This window comes from Mycetomoellerius zeteki, unplaced genomic scaffold, assembly GCF_001594055.1.
Source record: "Mycetomoellerius zeteki isolate Tzet28-1 unplaced genomic scaffold, Tzet1.0 scaffold310, whole genome shotgun sequence".
Taxonomy (NCBI): Eukaryota; Metazoa; Arthropoda; class Insecta; order Hymenoptera; family Formicidae; genus Mycetomoellerius; species Mycetomoellerius zeteki.
Window position 1 is genome coordinate 768,074 of NW_017257295.1, and position 25,695 is coordinate 793,768.

The 25,695-nt window shown below is 36.0% G+C and overlaps 1 protein-coding gene across 5 annotated transcripts in view; it reads right to left on the bottom strand.

Annotated features, from left to right (window-relative positions):
* The window catches only part of LOC108724817 (protein abrupt), a 92,656-nt gene that overhangs the window by 31,530 nt on the left and 35,431 nt on the right, over positions 1–25,695 (bottom strand). For all 5 annotated transcript variants that reach the window (XM_018451464.1, XM_018451463.1, XM_018451466.1 and 2 more), the window contains one exon: positions 21,021–21,813. In XM_018451464.1, coding sequence (XP_018306966.1) covers positions 21,021–21,230 — 210 coding nt within the window. In that variant the 5' untranslated portion in view covers positions 21,231–21,813. The remainder of the gene's footprint in view (positions 1–21,020; positions 21,814–25,695) is intronic.

Here is a 25,695-nt window from a genome sequence, read left to right on the forward strand (position 1 = left end):
GGAAATAAACGGGGACCATGCGTGAGAGACACAATGAAGGGGGCGGCGGAGATTAACGATACGCCGTAGAAAATGAGCGGACTTGTACCCGAGCGTGTCGCAAGACGTACTGCAGTGCTGGTACCCTTAACTTAACTCCATCAGAGTTCCTGTTCATTATAACGGGCTATGTGTCTTTTTTTATTTGTAACACACAAGCATCTATTTTCAGAGGCATTCGGTGTTGCTATCCCAGTTTATGAACACGCCGTGAGTTATGATTTAAATTATTTAGCACGACTTGCATGATTAAATGAAATAATGAACAAGGGAGAAAAACAAGTAATAATATTCGCATCAAAAGTTATATATGTTTATAATCGAAAAATAATTTATTCAGAGAAGAAACGTGATAAACAAAAAATAGTACGTAATTTAATCAGAGTCAAAGTAAATAAATATAAAAATATTTTTTTTCCAATTATTATATAAAACGTAATATAGATGTGTTCCAATTCTTAAAAATGTTTCAATCGTTCGTAATCGAAAAAAAAATTCTAATCTTTTTTTTATAGTATAAATGCGAGTATAAATGTTAAGAAATTTAATGATTTAAAAATCATTAAATTTCTTAACATTGAGATTGCTTTCTCATTATATGTTAAAACGAAAGGCGGAAAAAAATTGTGTCAGTATTTTGACAAAACTCCACAAGCTGTTCCATACGAGAGAAGATAGCTTTAAATTGCACGCGAAAGGAAATACAGGGGTGTCATTGTACAGTTTATAGCGTGCGCATTAAAGAACGCCAAGTGTCACGAACGCCGGGTACGTAATCGTGTACAACAGCTATACATGGCGGTATCGCATGCGCGCGAAGCACCCTAACTAAACCGTAAGTAGAAAAGTAGATACGATTGCATGGTTTCTGATCCGGTTATGTGGTGTGCACGCCAGCAGTCGTGGCTTCGCAAAACATATCGTCGGCATCACGTATATATACGCGCGTAAGTAGCGATGGGTTCGACGCTCGTTTGCGAAAGATCGATATATGCTTGGCAAAGCGCGAGTCATCGATCATCGAAAATACCGGCGTGCACGGTGTGCAACGAAGCTTCAACCCAATAGAAATTTAGCTTTTACCCGATACGAAATTAACGTTACCGTATGCCCATTCGACCGCAAAATTGCTAAAATTATTCGAATGCAGCGATCGAATTGTTTGCTACATACATTTGATATACGTGATTAAAAGTTTTAAAACTGTCTATATTCAATGTCACTTTTAAGTGACTAAAACTACAACATCAAAGAGTTTCTCTCTAGAATATATTAATTCCTTAAGGAATATTGGATCGTTTATTACTTTTTCCAATCTAGTATTTTACATTTTAATATTATTTTCATTCGTGGCGAGCAATACAGTTATAATCGCTATAAATACGGAAAAAACCCCCATTATTTTCGTGAATATTCATGTGTATTAATTAATTTTCGTGTTTGAATATTAAAATATACGAACGTTTTAGCATTTAAATAATTCAGGACTTGTTAATAATTGGTTTGTTTTGATACCGCGAATTATTGTCCATTCGAATCTATTACTTCACAGGAATTCACGTACGTGAGCGTACCCACAACACACATACGCGTTTGCGCTTCTCTTATCTGCTTATCTCGATGTCTGATGTTTCACTGACGCATGTATTAAACTTTCCTCGCATTATCCGGCCAATTCGTAGGATAATAGCGGCATGGATATCGATCAAACCTCGTACATAGTTACTAACTTCCTGCTTTTTTTAGCAACGCTGCAAACATCAAACGTTGTTCGCGCACGTTTCAGTAACAACGATAATAAATAATTTTCAAAATACAGTAACAGATGACAGGGATTAGTTATTAGATCGTCAACTATCATGATTGATAATCCAGAAATTTTGTTTACTAAATTAAGCGGATTTGTTATCTTTAATTTTATCCGTGTCAAGGTAAATATATAGTGCGCTCAGATTGACATTACACATACAAACACAAACATACACAATCACATACATAAACATAGATTACGTTTATTTTTAATATTATATCTTAAATTATTCGACAAATTGTTTGATTATCATTTACATTAAAAATAACAAGTTTGAAAACAATGTGAAGCATTATGACCTTCTTTATTTAAAGTGTTTCAAAATTATTACCTAATTAATTAATTTTGGATTTACAAAGGATTTATGTAAGCCATCCTTTTACGTTATCAGCTCCCTTTGAATCATAGATAACACACTAGCCTTTGTATAATTATATCAGGTATTAATGAACCATCGCCTCTATACGTAAGCGATAAGACTATTCATGCCGCAATGTTACGCTATTGTGAAATATTCCGTACGTGAGATAACGATATAATCATCACCGTCGCGACGCTCCCGACCTTCCCGTTATTGATTCACCGTGGATTCTGGATCGCGACACCGATGCTGCCGATGCAGCAAGGGGGAGAAGACAATAAATGTGCATCGCGCGCGTTTCTCCAGGCGTCGCCTTTTCCAGGCAGTCGCGGCACAGGAATGCGCGCACGTACGACGCACTTCCGTTGATAAAAATACATGCAGCATAATGCGTCTCGGTACGCGCGTCGACATTTTCGCTTCGTTATACGAGCACTGAAAGAGAACAGGACACCGAAAGGCGAGGCCTTTGTCGACTAAAAAAAAAAGGAGTGCTTCGCGATGTTCTGCGCGTAATCCCACATAATTATATGCGCATACACAAAAGATGATGCCTCGGTAAGAGGACGAAATTCGAATTCAACAAACACGAATGTCGCTGAGAAAAAAAAACACTGCACTTTAATCGTGCAGGATACTTTCGAATAAAGAAATCAGCTTGCGTGTAATTTAACAATAAAAAGAAGAGATAAACCATTCGCGATTGTACACGCCATAAACAGTTTCCTATCGCTATCACAGAGGTTTATATAGACAACTACAGATAAAACTATTTATATGGGCAACATGAACGCTGTTTGACTATTTCAACGTAATGCAAGAGATACTTATTCACGTTTCTATTAACAGAATGCAGCAGATTGCGCATAGCAGCGGCAATATAAATGAAGTATAATTTCGTAGATACGCCACGCCGGCGCGCCGTATAACACCTCTATACTCTGTACGACGTTGATTTCGCTGCGTCGCGCTCCGGCAGAAAAGACGGAGCGCATACGCGCACACACAGCACAATTATATACCGGCGATAATTTGCTGGCCGCATGTGCGCCGCTTAGGCGCGTGACATTAAGCGTAATGCGAGTACGTCCGTACTAACGAAAAACGAGAATACCGACTAGCGAGCGCGGTGCAAAATTAATGAATACCCTTTCCACAGATAAACACGTCGCATTCGCATTATAACGCATTCCGGCAAACACCTATACTCTTCTGATTACCACCGCGGAAAAAAAAACAACCTGGCGAACATCGCTTTTCAAATCAAAGTGATGTGAGAGAAATTTAAACTCATTTTTCTCCTTCCACTTCGATAAAAAAAAGCAATTAAATCAAATGGAGTCTAATCGATACGTATAAACTTATAACGTTACTTTGCCTATAGCGGAGAAAATATTATTACTCTGCGGTCTAACTGGTTCTGACAAGACAAAGTACTGCTGAATTGCACGTAAAAATCCAATATGCGTTTGCTTATATGTTCGCACCACGCGTTTAGCGCTTGTAACTGCATGACTTTCAGCCTGCATTAGCATTGAATCAGACGACAAATCAAACTCGGAATCGGGCTAGCCTTAAAAGCGAAGGTATGAATAACGCTTTGGGTATATTGAAGATTTCCGAAGTCCTAATAATAAATCGGGTATGGATCACAAGTAATGGAACAACGTCACGGTTTTAACGGAGAAGGAAGAGAGGAAGGTACATTCTGCAGCTCTTTTATCGGCCTTGCCTCTCTCTTTCTCTCTCTCTCTCTCTCTCTCGCAGTTCGCGCTGCTATTTAGAATTGATACGATACGAATCACATGATATATTTAGACATGCCGCACTCGAGGCGGGCGGGATATTTTAAAAGATAGGGGGCAAGTCGCGGGAGGAGACGGCGGTGATTGAGCGGGATGCAAAATGCATCGAGAAGTCAAGGAATATTAAACGGTGAGGAGCGAATTTTATTGTTAGCCCGGTTACCTAGAATCGTTCGTACGTATATAATAGTCAGCCGCTTTTATATATCCATTAATAATACATGTCTGGTGATCGCGTTATCTGCGTCCGGCATCGCGATTTGCGAATTTTCTAGTCGCGTCGTAACAAGTGCTCGGCATTAACGCTTTTACGTACCGCTGGCTATACTAATACTATTATTAATAATAAGAAATTATTGCTGCACAATTACTGCATTGCATAAATATTCTGCACACAGGATGTAAATGTATCGACAAACCATCAATTATATTTCGTTTTACAAACTTCTCTATTTCTCTTCATAACGCGATGAAGAGAATTACTCGCAGATAGGATTACCATCTCTGGGTCACGAGAAGAATACATTGTACTTTTTAAAAGAAATGATGATCCGGAGCCGGAGAAAGAGAAGATATAATTTTTTATGAGTTAAAAATGTAGCTACGCAATAAAATAAAATTTCTAAAACGTAATTTTTATTGATATAACGACCTATTAATATAATTATGTAAATATCAAGTTTTAATTAATGACCAGAACTTTTAAATATTATAATACAAAAATAAAATTAAAGATAAAATTAGAGTAATTGTATATACAACGTACATTGCAGGTACGTTTTTGTAACAAATATACATAAGGGATCACTAATTACAGCTCTTTACCAAATCTCTTAACTATTAAGAATGAAAGCTTATACTAAGCGACAAAGCACAAAGCGAACCCCTTAATATGCCGTTAGTACAAGTATAATTTCTTTTATAAAATGATAAATTTAAGTATTAAATGATAATTTTTTTATTTTATTTCATTTCTCAGAAAAGAGTACTTCAATAAGTGAAAAGTAAAGTAAGAATACGCTGTTTTACGACCTCAAAAGAATACATATACTTTTAAAAGGATTACCATTTTAAAAGGATTACAGATAGTAACTCTGCTCACAGGTAATTATCGCAAAGGAGAGAGAACATCGACTTTTATACGTTACTCCTCATTTAAACAATCTAAACGCATTTCCGCGTACGTACAGTAATAAATAATCACGATGTGTCCACCCACATTATCATCCACTCTCATTAATCTCTGCCGCGCGTTGTGCCGTGCCACATCCTTAATGCACCGGAGTACTATCGCGTGAAACACTTCGGTCCAAGGTCCAGATATACTCCGAGAGAATATCCGTTCCTTCCCTCAAAGTCTCCGACCTATTCGACGTCGAGATAATTGATAGTTAGCTCGCCGCGTACTGTTAGGTGGCTTATCGCGCCTAGTCGATCTTCGCGCATTTTAAATTCACGGCGCACGGTGTCCATTTCGGCAACGACGCCTTCGATTCGACGACGTATAAATCACTATAATGGCCGATTCATAGTGCGGTGACCGGTGAGGCGCCTCGCGGGCAACGGATTCCGCGTGCGTGTATCAAGCCCGCGTACGGACACACGCATTCATGGACGCTTCGTACACTTGCACTCGCTCTCTCGCCGGTTGGAAATTCCCGATCCGATATGCAAATAGCCACGGTGACCACTAATGCGCGGTTAACGGTAACGTTATTAACGGATCGTTACACAGAGTCCGGAGAACGCGTTCATGCGTGTGCGAGCGAACGTCCGTATACGGAAGACAGGATACACGTGCGCATGCTGATCGCCATAGACATTCGCGAGAAAGTCGTGTAGAAACTGGTGGAATTTATTGGTAGGACAATGCAAATGCAAAGAGAGGCCGAATAAAAAAAATTGGTATCCGCAAAATATCGATAGCGATGGATAATTAATAAATTGATGATAATGAGCAATTAAACGCGGCGCCGTGAAGCGATTTATTATTTGCATACGACGCAACGAACCGAATAATACCACAATATACGAGTATGTGATGACTCTCTGCAATGTGCCAATGCACGTTACGATTGGCAAAACACGAGTAAAATGACGAATCGTATTTACGGAAAGATTGAACAGGAAATGTTTATCGGACGGGTCGAGATAAGGAAACTCGTGGATGTGAATGAATTTAGGAGTGTTGCGAAATATGCTGATGCAAATAGTAATATTAGAAAGGCCATGCAATACTAACCCCGTCGTTAAAAAAATATTTTAGCATTAGAAATAAGAATGTCTGGAACGGATGTATTTACTTCAACTTTGAACTCGAATCACTATCAACTATCACATGCACTGTGAAAAATTAATTAATAATTCTACACTGAAAAAAATTAATTAATAATTCTACACTAAAAAAATTAATTAATAATTCTACGCTGAAAAAAAATTTGCAGATTTTAAATATTATAAATATTTACTCCAGTAGTACTAACGAAATATTTATTTATAATAAATAAGTATTTATTCAAAATAAAATAGTTATGTTTAAATCGAATAGATATACATTTACATTTAGTTTACATTTAGTAAATATTTCATTATAGTACTATATTGGAGTAAATATTTATTTAAAATCTGCGAATTTTTTTTCTGTGTAGAAATTTTAGACTTCTTAGAAGTGATCTTAATCGGGAAACATTTATGACAGTAATAAAATATCGTGTTCTATCATTTCTTGCATTGATCGAAGTAACGAAGCGCTATTTAATTTAAATATCTCTAATAAGAATCGCATATTCGCTCGAAAGTTCTCGAAGGAGCTTTAATTACGTCGTATGCTGATTCAGCATACATACATGATTCAGATTCAAGAAGCTAGGTAATTAATAAGTAACTATTTGCTTTGATCAACGAGGTTTCCAAGAAAGATTGTGTTAAGAAAATTGACAAAAGTCGTATCGCATGATTCAGATGAAATCCCTGAAGTCGAATGCGTCGCCCAGACTAACGCAAAACGAGAAAACAACCACGCATTCTTAAGTAGTGACATTGCAAGTATCTTTGGAAAAAATTGCGAGTCAAATTGAAGAAGATTTCGTTCGTTAACCCGGTTCGTCATCTTAAAGTGATTCGGCTAACATTCCGAAACCGAAAATTGAGAGCGACGGTCACTTCTGCATTAAGCAACCGCGAAAGAAAGACGAATGTATTTTGACAAATTCGCGAAGCAGCTTGAATGGAACATCATTGTGAAAACAAAGTTTATCCTTGTACTGTGTGCCTTATTTTAAATTTCCATCTCAGATATCGTAAAAAAAACTAAGTTTTTTTTTAAAAAAAGAGATGTAAATAAAACAAATATCTATAAAATAAATTAATAAATATAAAATAAGTAAAATCAATATGACACAAGAATAAATAATATTGTTTAAACGAATTATATCGAATAAGGCCAAAAACGCTCGCGTTAAATTGGAGGTTTTAAAAAATATTCTCTAGTCTGCACACACAGATGATGGTGCTTTTAAAGTCTGGCAGTTGCCAGCTCGCGTCTTTAATTCCGCCTGAATGTCATCACGGGCGCGCGGTCAAATTCTTGAATTACATCGTAACATATATAGCAACGCGCGATGTGAGCATATACATGACGGAGGAGACGGGGGTTGGCTTCGTCGTTCTCCGTTCTTCGGATCCCAACGCGGCTCAGCTTGGTACGTTTCTTTTTTTTTTCCTTCCGCCACCTCTTGCCCCGCTCTCGCTCGATGGCACTTCACGAAGGAGCGAAGAGAGCGAACGCGACGAGGATGCGGGAGGAGGCAACGCGGAGAAATTTATTACGGCGCGCGCGGCCGCGGTGGCCGATCTTATTTTAAGATCTGCCGCGCGTACGTCTCGCCCATGGTGCTTGCTCATGTATGCGCTCGGGTACTTATGGCGACGATCCGGACGGATGGCGTTATGGTCGACAGATGTACTACGTCCGCCTAAATTCGATGTGGAGCCGCTCTCGATCGGCAGCCTGAAACGGGAGCAAAATTTGCTACCGCCTGCGAAATATAATAAATAATTGACCGTATGAATAAGAAGCGAGCATTTGCTTTGAAAAACAATTTTACTAAAATATCTGAAAATTTAGATATAAGATATAGATTTGAAAATAATTTTGTCGGACTATTCAAATAATTATATATGTCTGAAGTATACTAGCAATCAATTTGAGCGTCCTTCATAATTATTTTGACAGTCCGACGAAATTATTTTCAGATTTGTATCCAGATAAATTTTTAAATACTTCAAACGTTCTTTCAGTGTATTTCAGTATATTTCAGTTGCGTTAAATCGTAAAAATGTAAAACAAACATATGGTTTTGAGAATCAATTATACCTCATTAGTAACTCTTCTAATCTAACTAATATAGAGATATATATGTACATATACACTTTTCTATTCCCCCTGGGATATCCACGTGTGTTATATTATATTATGTCGAGGAAATGAACGCACATAAATATTATAGCAAATGTCTGCAGTATTTCGACAGCGACTTAATTACGCTTTTTATAGCTTGGAAAGGAATAATTATTTTACGGTAACGCGGCAGCAGCGCTGCGTGATATTTCCACGTGGCGTTCGGCGTTCAAGACTACTCTTGGAGATTGGCTTAAAATAAAACGTAGGCGGTGAATTGTTGTGTAATTTGCGATGGACACGATTAGTTCATAAAGCCGCATTCATTACCACGCCATATGATAATTTGATAGAATATAACAATAGTTATTATTACTATGCGAGCGCTATTGCCACGTTCCTCTATATAATAATTAGCGCGCACCCGATTAGTTGTATCCTAGATTTTTAGTAATTAATGATATATGTAAACACTTAATTAATATGCAATAAGTTAATTTGAAAATAGAGAGATATTCGATGACTTTGGATTATTATCGGAAACGAAATAAATGTGGCGATATACTAAACACGGATATTACTAATCAATTTAAAGTCCGAGAGATAAAATAAAGAGTAAACATCCATTGCACATTTCCGAATAATTTCTGAAAATTAATTATTACACAAATGATATTTAGACTAAAGATCGATAAAGAATCAATACAGAAGGAGGAAAAATGACTTTAGTCATATTTTCAAACGCGACACATTTATCATTTCGTTCTCAACCTTTCCTGTACGTTTTCGAGTCGCTATTTCCTTCGATAATTTATCGATTCGTAAAAATGGCAACGAATCATTTGAATTCTGTATGAAAGAGATACATATATCTGTCGCCCAAGGCATCGTCACGTAAATCCCCACGGGGCCAGCTACTCGTAACCGTTATTGCCCGGTCAAATATAGCTCCAGCGCGCCGATACCGACACCCAACAACGAGTCTTGAAACATTTATCCAGTGCGTTCGAAATAGTCTCGTTCGTCGCGTATTATTCTTGGAATCAGTCGGGCTGGACGTTCGCTAATGTTGAGTGCTGCCTAATCAAAGCCTCATTCTTCCGCCTCCCAACGCGTCATGCTGCTGTTTACGATTACGTGCGTCATGCTCAGCACGCCCACGTATGTACTCGATCAGCAGCGATCGCGCAACTAGGCTTTCGCTCGCAATCGTTGCGCTAAACATTATTGCGTTCTACGCAGGCATACCCGATGTGAGATCAAATAACTTGAGAGAGTCGCGCTCGCGATATTCAAGATGTATAGGAGAAACACGTCGTATTAAAGAGAATTATTTCTTTTATTTTTTCTTTTTTTTTTTACAGAGAGAGATTAATTGGAAAATCAGAGGAACTTTCGCGTGTTCGCGATTCGTGCAATTATTTCAACGATCGCCATCTGTCGTCGTGGCAGACGGGCTGAAAAAGAAAAGGCGGTTTACTCCTTATTACGATCAATTTCCGAGCTATCGCTGGCACCACTCTCACGGCACGTTTTCCCCTCCATTAGCGGTGAATTACAGTGTTTATAAGCGCCGTACTTAACGACGGAACGCAGCACGAGCGGGAGCGAAAGAGTAGGATGTAGCACGAAGTATAAGGAGCGAGAGACAAAAGAAACTCTCTTCGATGAGTAACGTGCAGGATGACGTAGTCGTTTAAGTCTGCATTAAGCGACCCTCGCGAGCACGTGTAATCGGTGATCACACTTTTAGCTTGAAACGTGTGCGCTCTAGATCACACATAAGACATCAGATCAGAAGGGATGGCAATATACTGGAGCAAGTATAATTAAAGCGAGGTACAGACCAAAAACGTTATTTGGACAAATGTAATACTGAGCCGAGACGAGACGAGACTCTTATTGCCTTTTATGCCGCAGTTGTTCTCGCTTTGGTACTTGCTCCACGTATACAGCCTAATCACCAGCTGTATTTCGTAATTAAATTTGTAACTAGACACTTAGAGATCTTTTACGTGAAGGCAAATAACGTGGCTGGAAATAGTAATGTACAAGTTTATCCGCAACTTCTTTTCAAATACTGGTAAATTGGCAAATGTAAAATAAATCTTTTCAGACTTCAACCTTCCGTATGTAATTTGAATCTTTTTTGTCACAAACGAAATTTTACTTTCAAATTTCTTTAAAAGCAAGGTAAAATCCGGCTCCTTCTTTTAAAATATTTTGTTAAAAAACTATTTAGTAATCAATATTAAGATTAGAAACAGGATCGCTTAGGTGAATAAACTAGCTAAGTACGAAAAGCGCCTATTTTACAATCAAAAATTAGATGTTGGAATAGTACACCTATATGTATTTAAATAAATTTTAGATTAAAATATTTATTAGAAATAAATTACGTGTCGATCACTTTTGGACTTGTAATCAAATTGAAATAATAATAATTCTTCCAAATTAAATTTGTAGAAAAAGGCGCGTAATCTATTTCTGAGATGAAATTTATTTAAATACATATATGGTAGATGTATTATTCCATTATTCCAACATCTAATCTTTGACCGTAACAGATGCTTCTCATATTAAGCTGATAATATAATACAAATGTTGAAAGGTAACCCTAATTTTTTCTACATTTTTTGAAAGTCTAGAACAATAAAAGAACAGATTACAGACGAAGGAAATATAATTGCATTTATATGAAGTAATTCCGCGCGAAATTAACAAATTAAACAAAATAATTTAAAAAATTAAGCTTAAAGGGACTAATTAGGAATCAGCGCGGTAAGAATTGCACAAATTTATACTCATAGAAATTTAATAATATAGAGTATATTTTTAATTATTAATTTGAACCTGAACGTTTTGGCCATAGCTTTTGGCCATCTTCAGCAGAATATATACTTCGATACAATCAAATATTCGTCGCAACATATCAGTTGGTAAATCTACAGAAAATAATTTAAGATATATGTATTATCCATTAATCCAACTTATTGAAATCTTTAATCTTTTCCATAAAATGTCGTAATTAAAGTTTCTCATTTGTAAACTTTAATTAATTGCAAATTTTAACGGGTACTATTAAGTGTGAATCGATGTCGTTTCCAAAATGATCGAAATCTTCAGTGATATTAATGATCCGGCGCGAGGCTCTTCAACTAGAAATAGATGCTAGGCGTTAAGATTCTTGCTACACAGTCGCGCCTCGCATCACGCACAGCCGGAAACAAACGGGCTCGCGCACGTCTCGTATATTTCCAGTCTCGTGGACGCACATGCGTGTATACGCACTAATGCACGCAGCACGCGCGTGCGGACTGGCAGGAACGACACGACGGCGCGCATCGATGGTAAATTTAAATGCGACCGGTCGCAGAGAAGAGAAAGAGAGGCACGAAGGAAACGGAGTGAGTACGCACGCACGCACGCACGTATGTACACGTATGTGTTGTCTCAGCCTGCCCTACGGACGCCTTTAAATATAGAATATAGAGCACCTTGCCCGCCACACGACGATGAGATTGTGTAAGCGTGATTTTCTCTATCCTGCACTCGGCACGCGTTGTTTCTAGTATTTCCCGCGGCTCACGCACTCTTCTTTTTGTATATCCTCTGCCTCACTCCCATTCCGCTTTCATCCCTCCTTCATTTATATTTCTTGCGACTTATTTCTAGCTACACTTACATTCCCTCTCACACCGTCGTCTACCGACGTACGTTCTCTTCCGTGCTAATGTCCTGTCGAAAAAATATCTATCCGGCGTACCGAAATATATGGCGAATAAATAAACTTATGTTGATAATTTTATTAGGCTTTTTAGTAATAATACTATAGATTTAGGCTTCATTAAAATTTCCATTTTACACAAGATTTTACATAACGCCGCCACCGAGGAATAAACCGCTGACCAAAATTGTACATCAATGCCCACACTGAAAGAAAAGATTGGCTGTTGCAGCCAATTAAAAATGCTATGTTTTACCATCTAATTTCCTGCAGCAGCCAATCTTTTCTTTCAGTGCAGTAATGCCGAAGTAACGCCAAGTAATGCCCAAGTAATGTCCAATTTTTATGTTCACTAATGCCTTAATAATGCCCATTAATGCCCTGGTAATATCCATTAATGCCCTATTAATGCATAACCTCATACCGCTTATTATAATACACAATTCTCTTGAATAATGCCCAGTAATATCCCAAATCTGTACACCGTAATGCCTTCGGCGGTTTACCCCTCGACGGTCACATTATATGAAGAAAAAGATCAAAATCACTATTCATGAAGCATCAATCGTCTTTATTATCCCCTTCCGCCTGTCTACCATTACGTTCCCTTCATTCCCAGCCGGTGCATAGTTTTAATACAACATACTTTTGTTAATTATGATCGAAAAAAACCATTGCGACGAGATAACGGACTTTTTGTCCGCCTTTATCTCCGGCGCTCTTATTATTTTCACGCGCGCGCGTCGCGTGGGACGTCGCCAACGATGCTCGTGCACGCGAGCGAACGAGCGCCGAGCGTCGCGATTAATATAGTCGCGCACACGTACACTCGTGCCCACCGCCCGTGAGCCATGATAATGAGCGGCTCAGGTTTTCCGATTGAACAGGAAGGAACGTTTGAAAATAATCTGAATTGTACTTAAGTAAAATGAATGAGTATTGTAACTTGCATTTATTATTGAGCCGTCACCGTTCACGACGAGAGAAAAGAGAAGGAATAGCCGCGACTTTCTTTCCGGTGTTAATGATACACGGCGTGCCGGAGAGAAATCATTAGTCGATGCGGAAAAGTGTACGGGCCATCCAATACTGTATTTTGTTTAAAATTATCGTGATATGTTGTTTAAAGGATGATAACGTTTATCTGGGAAATTCTCGCTGCGCTATTTATATCATTTCATTAAGTGAATGAGAACCAAATTTATGTTATATTTGTAATTTGTAGGAAGCAAAAATTGACAAGTACTTATAACTAGAAAGGAACTTACTGACATCTCTGATATGTTCTTTCGATAAAATTGATCTCGTATTAATTAACAGATTTGTGAAACGTATAAAATATAACATAAAATCTTGTTGAGTGAATATAACCATGTCATATTCGTGATTTATAAAAAAAATTGTCAACTGCTTGTAATCAGGAATTTACTGACATTTCTGGTACTTTTTTTTAGATAAAATTGATCTCCTAAATTTAATAAATAGATTTATAGGTGAAATATATAAAATATTAAATATAACACACAAGATCTATTAAATGAATAAGCAAATTTGTTATATTCATAATTTACAAAAAACAAAAATTGTCAACTACTTTTAATTAGAAATTTACATCTCTGATATGTTTCTTTGAGATAAAATTGATCTCATGTTAATTAACAGATTTAAAACGAATAAGATGTAACAAGATCTTGTTAAATGGATAATGAAATTTATATTACTGATTTACAAAAAGTAAAAGTCGTCAATTGCTTGTAATTAAGAACTTACTTACTGGTATATTCTTGTGAGATAAAATTGATCCCATATTAATCAACAGATCTGTAAGCGAAACGTGTTAATGTTATTCGAAAAATAACTGACATATAATTATGTTAAATCTCTGCTGCGCGGGTAGGACAACTCATAACTGATCCCCTGGCGCTCCAAGAAGCCACGCAACTTGTTAAGCCTGTTCCCATGACACTTCGATATTAATCCGCCGATCAACGTCTAACGAAACGGAGCACGCCTTTCAGGGACCGTCACGGCGCTAGATAACTCCGTTAATGTTCCATTAATATCCGCGGGCGGCGATGACCGTTCGAAGGAAATGAAATACTTTGTGTCGGCGTGCAGAAATTAACATGACTCGCCCGCGTTCCCTCGACTTCGCAGCACCGTAAATGTCAGTTGATCTAGTCCACGCTTTAATCATCTGATTTGCTCTCCGCTACTTTTCACTTTACTCCCTCGGTCCGCCATGCAGGCCCCAGCGTAGTTTCGATTTAATTAACAGATTAGAGTCCGCGCAATTAGTGTCACTCGCCGACCCCCGCCGTAACGAAGTCTAACTTACTTAATGTATACTTTTTTTTCAAATGCAACATAGTTTTTCCCGTAAAAAAAATTACTGCAGGCTCTTTGGAAAAAAAACTCAGTGATATTTATATAGAGTCGTAGAAATCGAGCACCGCGCGCACGAGTTTGCATCTCGTTACATTCACAGAAAAGATTTCTGGATTCAATGCTATTATTCCTCGATCTATCGTAAAATAGGATCGACATAACGACAATCATATTTATCGTTGAAAAAAGAATATTTTAGTCTTAAATGAACAATTCTTAACTCTAGAATAAAATAACCTTTATACTATCCTATAAATTTTCTCGGAAAGATTTAGATTGAAATTTGTAGCAACCTTATAATATTCTTGACTTAATATAAAAGACTGATTTGAAGGAAATCTTATTTCATTCTTACGAAAAGAGTTTGTATAATATCAGGACTTACATTGTTCTCGATTCAAGATCAATTTTTGTGATATAAAAAAGTAAAGGTTTTTACGAACAAAAGCACATATTATATGTTTAATGTTTTATTATGTATAATAATTAAAATAAACAAATATATATTTATATATTTATAACACTTATATTATTAAATGCATACACAATAGCTATACATATACAGAACTTTTAATGATATAATTAATATTATATTATAATATTCAGACGCAATAAAAATTATAAACACAATATTTTCTTAAAAGGTCAATAAAGAACGAAACGAAATGGAACTAATTGTTTATCATTAGCAGTAATTCTGATATTGGTTGCTGTATAGGCAGCTAGATCTTGAAATTTTAAACAGTATCAATCTGCAGTGAAATTAATTTCATAAGCATTTACCTTTGTACACGAGTATATTTACTTGCGAAATGAGATTCGAGATGAGACATCTCGTTACTCTGAAGTATTTTTTGTAGGCTTATAAATTTTGGATCCATTACGTTGATCAGCACTGACAAACACACGATAAACACGAAATTAAACTTAATACCACTCGCATATTATTGCATGTACGTTGTACGCCGCAGTTTCTAAATGATAACGCATGATCCTTGTGATCATGCGCATCATGCGTGAACGGAACGCACCTTATGGCGCGCGGCGCGAATTCTGGCGTCGATAATGATGTATTCTAAACGTAAGAATATATAAACTTGAAATTAGATTTGTTACATTTGTCTTAAGATAATAAGTCAATCTTATATAATTCGAGGGAGAAGAATAGGAATTACTGATTTAATTTTAATATTAATTTAATTTTATACTGCATAGTGTCGAGATAAGATTAAATACGTCAAGAATATTTTTCGTTTCGTTATTAGAAATCCTTTCTATGAGAGTACTCTTTCCAAAGATTTATTCCCGTTGACGAATTTATTTCACAAAAATAAATCGACACCGAACAGAGAACATCCTATTGGACACGATCGATCCTGCTGTTGCGATTTACAGGATGACGCTTACTAGCGAAACGACGTATGGCGGGAAGCATTCGTTATCGTAGAGTTCGGTATATACAATATATATATATACATATATATATAACCACTATTCGTATTTTGGCAAATATCATTGCGGGTTCGGTTCGATAACCGGGCGATTCGTCATGGACTTCTGGCCGATAGTCAAATGAACGAGTTTGCCGTAAATCGACGCGACGATGCATCGATACATAAATCATCCGTCGTTCAGGTGCGCCTCTATCAGAGCTTACGGACGGTTTCGTTATCATTACGCATCGCACGTGCATTGCGCTAAATCAAATCCGGAAAATATTTTCGGAAGGACACGCGTCGCGAGTGTGATCGCGAGCGAGCGCGAAAGCTTATCGGTCCGCGTTATTTGCCGAGCAAATGGCAAACTAATTTTAACGCAACACGATAATTAATACGGGAAATAAAATGAAAATAATATAATAAACTGTCCGGCGCAGCGGTAAATATTCCCCGAAAAATAGCCCCGGGATAACGCCCGTTCCGTTGTTGCGACGCAATAGTTTGTTGTCGTGATTTTTTTTTACCGAGAAGATTCAGTACGATTCTCTACGCCGCGGAGAGAGAAACACATCACATATTTTTATTTTTATCGTTAGTCACGACATTCCACACCCAAATTTCTCATATACACGCAAGAGCGCTTCTTTATAGCTGCTGGCGTTGATTACGCCTGTATTCGAGGTCATATCAGCCATAAGCATTATACACGGCGCTGTTTATACGCTAACAATAAGTAGGCGATCGTCGAAACCAATACGGAATCCTACGTCATCGCGCAAGTGGGCAAACAAAAAGCGGGTAATACGGTAGAGCGTATGCTATTTAATGCCGGCATAATGGTAACTCTTGTTGTCGCTTTGTCGTGAGACGAAGTTAATACCAATGATCTCTCTTCTCTTTCTCTCTCATTCTCTCTTTCTCTGGCCTTCCCTCCCCCCCCCTTCACCCGTCATTACAAGTTACAACGTAGCCGGTTGGCCTTAATGTAATTGTGTTCGGAGGTTCAAGCGATATGGCATAAAATCCTGCGCCATTGCGTCGTGTGTCCACGTAGCTAGCGTGACGTAAGCACAGCTTGGCCAACGTGTAAGCTTTATTAACTCGCCTCGAGTACTGCCCGACACTTAAAATCAATTAGTGGTACGCGTCAATTAGAAAGTCGGCCGCTTCATTCTACGTCCGAGTCATTCTTTGGACAACAACCAGTCGTTTCGACGCAGAATAATTCTCGAGGATGACGAAATTTTAGAAGAGGCAATAATGTTATTAGTATTTTATAAGAAGCAATAATATTAGTATTTTCTATTATACAGATTCCTCGGAATGTGTTCTATTATACAGATTCCTCGACTGACCGATTGTTCGATAATTTTATCTTTAATAAATTATTGATACATTAAATGATACATAAAACCGTCGCACACCAGCAAATTGTCTTAAACTTTGTTATCTGAAAATTCTCAGATTTATTCCAGAAATAAAATCGGAGATCCGTAATTTGTTTTTGGATTACTAGGGCCCAGTTCCACAACTCATGATTAACTCTTAACTAGGTATTACTAGCAATAATAAAATAAGACATTATACTGAACTTTTTGTTAAACTTCCGTCTCGTGTCAACTTTAGACCGATCAAAAGAAAGTCTATATGGGAGCACGATCAATAGAACGTTGCCTCAAAGCGGCGATGAAGACTGATCAAAAAAAGCAAATACATGCGAAGGAAACAGGTTCTCGGAGAGATACCACTGACTGTTGACGACATCGCGACGATATGTCGAAGTGATCGATTGTGTCTTGCGTGAAAGGGGAGGATCTCCGTTAGCGATGACTCGAACACCATGTTATTATGCAAATCAAACCGGAAGTCTTTTGTGGGCTTCATCACACAAGGATACCGTCTTCCCTCAACAATTCTGTAGGATGGATCGCTTTGATAAGATTTCGAATCGATAGAATGCGCCACAACAGATTTTAGCGAAATGTTCTGATGTAGGGGCAATTTTTTGAGAAATTTAAATATTTATTTATAGACATTTATAATGTAAAATTCTGTGACACAGAGAGACATGAAGTTATCAAATTATATATCACATAATACTGTTTTATCTCAACAATTATATTTAATTGTGATAATTGCGTTATTTCCCAGCGTGATATTATTTTCATTTTTGTCCTTTTGATGTCACGGTTTGTCAAGGAAAATCTAATAATTAGCATTGCATAAATATTAATTATTGTTTCTTTCATAATTCAATACCGCATTGCAATTATTTATATATTTTTTCGAAATCCAATTCTCTCTGAGAGGACGGCAGTTTGCAATTGCTCTTGATGATTTTACGATGATTTGTAACATCCGGGATTTATGAGGCAATAACCGGTCTGATTGCTGCGTGTCTGTTCGAGAATCAATTAGAGTATATAATTACTACCAGAGAGTTATTATAATTTCACGATTGCGGTAATGCGCGAAATAAGACTCTAAGAGTTACTTTCACCCACTTATGCGCTTTATGTCTATATATATCAGGAATGAGGATGTGAACTACTTCATCTAGGTATAACACAAATAAAAAAACAGAGTGATTAGAAATACAAAATTGACCTTTTTTAATGGTAACAATTTTGTAGAATATTTTATTTTTGCAGAAAGCATCACGCAAGATACATATTGCAAACTCGAGAAATATTAATTGAAGCGTGAGGAAAATGTATTGATTTTTAAAAGAATAGCCGCAGAAACGTCACTTTTTCGTGGTCAACACACATATGCACATCTATATTTTATGATAAATCTATATACACACAGAAGAAATTTATATAGAAACTATATTTGGCTTTTAAATTTTCTTGTTACAGCATTGTTAACATTAAAGCTTCAATTTTAAATGTTTTAATAGATTAATTTGTGTTTATAAACGTCTGGCAATATTGTGATATAAATACAAAATTTATTATTTGTAATAATTGCTAAATATATTAATAACAACTATAAAATTATTATGTTAAATTTATGGTTTCCGGCAATGTATTACAATATAACACGATGAGAAACGTTACAAATTCACTGCTCTGTGTGTTATCTTATTTTTTTTCAACCAAGATATCAAGATAGATAGGAAACCGCGACTTACGAATTCTTCGCGGCGTGTGGTATCTACCTCCTATCTACCCTTCCACGCCGAGGAATGCCTACTTTCTTCCTTCAGATTTTCTTTTATTCCCTCTTGACAATTTGCATCTAACCCACCTACCCGAGCATAAAACTCCTCCGACCCTCGTAAAATCATAATACCGAAAAATCGTTCCCCATGGTTTGTTCATATAAAGTATGCGGAGCTGCTAACCGGTCGTAGAAAAAATGACGGCGGTTGGCATAGCATTATTAAAGGAACATCTTGATCTCAACTACAAATTGAAAGAAGACTAAGGCACGCATAATAATCCGTGTGAGTTTTGTATTATATACTTTCACCGTTCTCTAAAAAAAAAAAGAATAGCTTCTTCATACTAAATACGTTTAAATAAGGATAGATAAAATTTGCAAAACGTTTGGAAGACAGAAACAACATTAAAATATAACGCTAAAAGATATTCAATATTAAGAACATAATTTCTTCAATTTTAAATTTTGTGTGTGTGTGTGTGTGTGTGTGTGTGTGTGTGTGTGTGTGTGTGTGTGTGTGTGTGTGTGATGTGTGTGTGTGTGTGTGTGTGTGTGTGTGTGTGTGTGTGTGTGTGTGTGTGTGTGTGAGAGAGTCACTTATTATTTTTAATATTAATTTCTCATAAAGTTGCGATATATCTGTATAAATTCTGTTTTATTCATAAGAAATCTTATTTTAGAAAGTTAAAACGCCGAATAAAACACACACCAGCGTCACTGACTACATCCATTAACGATCTAAGATTAGCGGTCGATCTGGAGGTAGAAATTATTACTGGAGTGGCTAAAATTAATGATATACGATTCCAAATTCTACTCTGTATGACGCATTTGTAGTCATCAATAAATACCGTGTCACATTTTAACTTGACACCTGTATTTAATAGATATTATTTAAAGAAAATTATAACACTATGATATAATTTAGCAAGTTAAATATTAATAGATTTTAAATAGAATTGAACAAAATTATTTATAAGAAATCTTATAAAAAGTTACAACGAATAAATAAAAATACTAGCGTCACTGACTATATCTATTAACGATATAAGATCAGCAGATTATTTGATTACTACATATCTCATACTGGAGATATGCTCATTCGTCAAAATTTGTTAAATTTGAGTTTCATGGAATAAGTTATAGCGTAGATACTTTTGAAAAAGATATCAGTTTCCATGAATAAAGAGGAAGCTTAAGTAGTTCATTTCACGATTATCAGTTATGATTTCGTTACACCACATCGCACTGTTAGCGTTTCCACACATATTATGTCATACGCGACCCTGACTCGACTTTCCTACATTACGATCGAGTTACACATCGCTCGCACATGCAGTGACCGCTAAATTACATTCCTTGACTCTGTGATTTAATAATGCATCGCTGCGAAATCCAGCAGGTTTAACAAAATTTGTGGTAAAATTAAAAAATTAGACCTTAGCTAAGCTAAAATAATATTCTTATAATTCTCTATTGTGATTGACTTGTATTTCAGTCATATTTTCACTAAAAAAAAAAAAATATCAACAAAAAATAAAATTATATCAAGTTTTTTCTTTCTTCTCTCATTTTTTCCATTATTATATTTCCATTGTTATATTTAATGAGATTTATAAAAAATTTATTTAAAAAAATATATGCACTAGTTATGTTCTCTCTTTCTCGAGTATTACACACTAAAAGAATATTAATAGCTGTGTTCATAAATGACAAATTAGAAATGTTAAGGTAAATTTAACCATTAAATGTAGGTAACTTTAATTTCAACTAAAAAAACTCGCTAAATATAATTTAATGGTTCTTTTTTCATCAACCGTTTGACGGCTGTAGCTTTGAATTCGCAGCTAAAAGATTTTAAGAAAAAGATAAAAATGCACTGACCTTGAGCAAGTTTCGGAAGTACGGACTGCACGCCGAAAGAACGATCTTGTGTGCGGTAAAGCTGCAGCTGTCGCAGGCGAGCGTGACGTCGACAAAATCTTCCACATCTCTCAGCTGACGTACGGAACTGAGAATGCTCGATTGAAAGTCGTTCCATCTAAGAGAGTATTGCTGCTCTCCGCCGGTCGATGAGGACGAAGAAGCCGCCATGGCGTCCGTCCCCTTGAGAACGACCCGCGGTGCTATCGTGCTCACACTCCACGTGATGCTTGTGCTCTCTATCCTCGGACCCCACTTCACCTTTACCAGTCTTTCTTCGTTTACACTCACGCTTCCTATTCCTTGTCCGTTCTGTATATTCCTTGAAGGTCCTCGACTCAATTTAATTGCGCCCGAATTTAATCGCCAAGATTAAGTTATGACGAATAACCTGGTTGCAGTGTTCAACAATTGTTCGATGTAGATCTTCGAAATAGATCGTCACAGATTCCTTTTTACGGCTCGTTCCTTTTAAGGGTTGTTATCAGAAGTGAAAGCCAAGAAATGAAAGCTAAGCGCCCAATCCCAAATAAAAGTAGGTATAGGGGAAACTTCGCGTACACCACGTTGAAGAATCTCATAGTACTTGGCTCATGATAGGAGTGGCACCTGGAAGCGCGTGGTAAAACGTCGGACTGAGATCACGAAATAATAGTACTGCTACATATACTTGGCGCGAGGACGCTATTGCTTATTTTGATGGTCGCGGTTGTCGTCCTCTATTGTTTCTTACAGTGTAGTAATCCGCTGTTAGCTACAAGAAAACAAATAGCGACTATATGTTTCCGCACAATACAAAATAAATAAATAGAACGATCGGTATTCTTCTGTTTTTTATTATTAGCTACGTTTACACCGCGCATTTAGACCGCGGCCTATACAATAGATGTCCTTGTTTATCCTATATATTAAACAAAGACACCTATCGTATAAGTCTCGAACTAAGCGCATGGTGTAAACGTAGTCATTGATCTATGGTCGTGTTCCGATATAGGCCGGTATTCATAGTTGGATTTTATATTTAAGACCATTTTAAATGCAGTCTCAAGATGTCATGAGCCAATCACAGCATCTTAAGACAAAAAATAAGAACCGACTATGAATATCATATAAATACAATACTAAAAATTAAAAATTGATAGTTCATGTTTTGCAGAGCCGCCGCAAGCAGGTGTGCAAGTTGTGCACTGCATAAATGCATTAATAAGGAAAGTCGTCAAATTAAGTTTTAATCTTCCATGTTTTATTCTTTCCGTCTACAATCCAGGTTTTTTGTCAAGCTCAATTTTTTTATCATTATAGGGTTTCAAAAAAATAAAAAATTTCAGAATTATTTTTCAACATTTTTTTCTTCAACAAGATTCCTCCTAATAAGAAGATATTTTAAGAGGGGAAACCGGAGAGGCTCTGCCTTCCTTTATTTTGGAGAAATTTAAGAATGAAATTACTTGTATCAAAAAAGACTCACAATCAAATTGCAAAAGAAAGATTAAAATTAAAGCGTCAGGCTATCGATTATTTCTCTAGAGCGGAAATGTAAAAAGTGAAAAATTTCTATATCAATTTCAGTGTAGAAATTTTCACTTTTTACATTTCTGTTTTAGGAAAAAAACGCAATAAGATCGCATTACGCCTTGTCTAAAAAAAACTTTAAAAAATTATTTAAAAAATGTATATCTTATTTAAAAAAGTGAGGATAAATAAAAATATTAAGAAGGGATGCAAAATCTTCTTTGCACAAAGATGCCTTCTGTGCTAGTGGCCTGACGTTACATACATTAAGGTGACCCAAAGACATAAAGAATAGACTGCGCGATCCGTGGTCAAAATGGTCGATAAAAGTAAGAGAGAGGGACCGCAAAAAACGGCCAATCTGTATCTCTTTCCATTCAACGGTATAATGAGAGAAAGAATGAGAGGGAGATTGGCCGTCTTCCACACGATCCCTCTCTCTCATTATTGTCGACCACATTCGATACACTGCTTTGATACGGATCGCGCAGTGCATTCTCTTTGGTCAGTATTAACAAATACTGACAATATTACTGACCGTGTGTGGTTAATATTGATGGATTTAGGTACATAAAATACTGACGGTGATCTGGATTTTAATTTTCGAACATTAATATCGCTTTATTAGGATCCATATAACAGTATGTCACAGTGTAATAGATAATGTACGTAAAACAAAAGTGAAATATATTATTAATAATACTGATCGTATAAGGTTGTAAAAATACTATAAATATTGATGCGTACTGTCAGTATTACTGATTCAATATTAGGTACTGATCAGTACTATTGACTCTATAAAGTCACCTTTACGTAGATTGTCAGTACTGGCAGCATATGAGCCGTAGCATAAAAAAAAATGTAAGGGATTAATATCGTTATCCACTGAAAAAAACTAGTGCAATACTGGAGCGCATTAAGTGCAATTGAATGCAAATCAATTCACATACTTTCAATGCTAATACATAATTTAACCCTTTTAATTACATTTTCTTTGTTGTCACGATAATCTCATAACCTTAAAAAAATTAAATTATTTATTAACAATGAAAATATGTAAATCGATTTACACTCAATTGCAACAGTGTTGCACTAGTTTTTCCAATGGAAAAGACTGTCTAGCATAAGCAGTAATCGGCCAATCACAATAAAGACTGGGTATAGTCAATAATAATATAATTGTTTTAAGGCATTCTTTGATTGGTCAATTTATAAAATTTTTTCTTTTGATTGGTAAATCAAATGCTTTAATGAGGTTTTGACCACACCCTAAGACAATAAAGTAAATAGTAGCAACTTCAAAATGTTAATTTGCTTGCTGCTTACATTTTGTGTACTATAGCCTATTATATCGGAACACAACCTAATGTTAATGCATGAGTTGAAAGTACGCCTTGATGTCAAATTACGAATCGATAATTGACTAGAGTAGGTAGTCCAATAGTAAACCAGTACATTATGAATCATTGCGATATTTCATAAATGCGACGTTACCAGATTACGCTGTTATCATGCAGTGACTTGCATTTGAACTTCTCCTCGGCTCTTCAGTCAGTTAGCAAATTGTGCCAAGGAATATCCATGTAATATCACATTTTAAGAATTTTGGCAAAATAAGTTATTTCCATAAGTGTTACGCATTTTTTATGTTTTTGTTGCTATACCTATCATTTTTTTCATTGTGCAATAGTTTTGTGTGCACATTTGGCTTTATTATTCTGTAAGCAACTTTTTTCTGTTGTATTATTTTACCGCATTATTTTGGAGATTATCGTGAAAAAGGTTAGGTGGTCTACAATGAATCATTTTGATGTAGTGAACCATGGCACATAACCTTTTTTACGATAACCTTCAAAATAATAATTCATTGTAGTAATTATTAAAATACGGCCCCTCCCTCCCATCTAAAATCTTAATAAAAATGCACTCATTCGACGCGTTTTCAAAACGAAAGAATCTGGCAGAAAAACGCGGTGGTCAGCTTTGTGAATCCTTATCATCTTATGATTATCTATTTTCTGAATAAACATGTTAAAATATAGCAAAACTAAAATAATTCCAACAATTCGCAGTATAAAACATGCGGTTCATTATTAAAAATAGTATCTATGGTTCATTGTGTACACACCCCTTGTACACAATGAACCACTTCCCGTTTTTTGAAATAATCAAAATTGTGACTAAACTTAAAAAATAACTTAAGAGTTATTATTTACAGTATGCAGCCAACTAAATTCTAAAAAACATAAACTGTATGCCCCCCAAAACTCAGATCTTCAACTCAATAATTGAGAGAGATATAAGCTTCTGAAATTTACATGGTTCATTGTTGGACCACTTACCCTACTTGAATTATTTGAAACATATATTTCCTTTTAAAACTGAAACATCTTACATTCTTAAATTAATATTAATATTTAATTTAATTGTTCATTAAAATTTTTTAAGCATTAAAAGCTTTTTGTTCCATTCTCATAATATATTATGCGCGCATGATAAATATTATTAAAATTTTAAAGGTGGATGGATAAAATCTATTTATTTACTTTCTGTAATGTTTTTTTAAACAATTTTTACATAATTTTTTTTAATATTTGCCATTTTTTATGTAATTGAATTGTATTAGGTTTTTTCTGCTTAAATATAATAAACATCTCGAGTAATAATCGTTTTTTCTTTAGAAATACGTTAATATGAAAAATATATTCAAGATAACAATTAAGTAGATTGATTTATTATAATTTACGTATTACGCGAATGATGTTATTGGCAATTCATGTATGTATATAGATTGATGAAATTTTTATGCAGTTCCCTGGAATCAAAGATTACATTTTTAATGGTTACTGACTGGCCAACTGTCCATGAAAATTTAAATATGTAATTCGTAACGAACGCATTATGTGATACATTTTTAATATCGGACTCGTTGGAGACTATTAAAATTTAAATTTTAATACGCCATTCGTAATGAACAAATTAGGTATTATCTTGCCAATGTAAAACTCGCCGCTAATGGAATTGTTCAATCGACCTTAGCGTGCGCAATCGTCCGACGTAAAATATTTTTACATTTATTTCGTAAACCTTTCATTAGCAACCCCTTCACATTGTTTATGCCGAA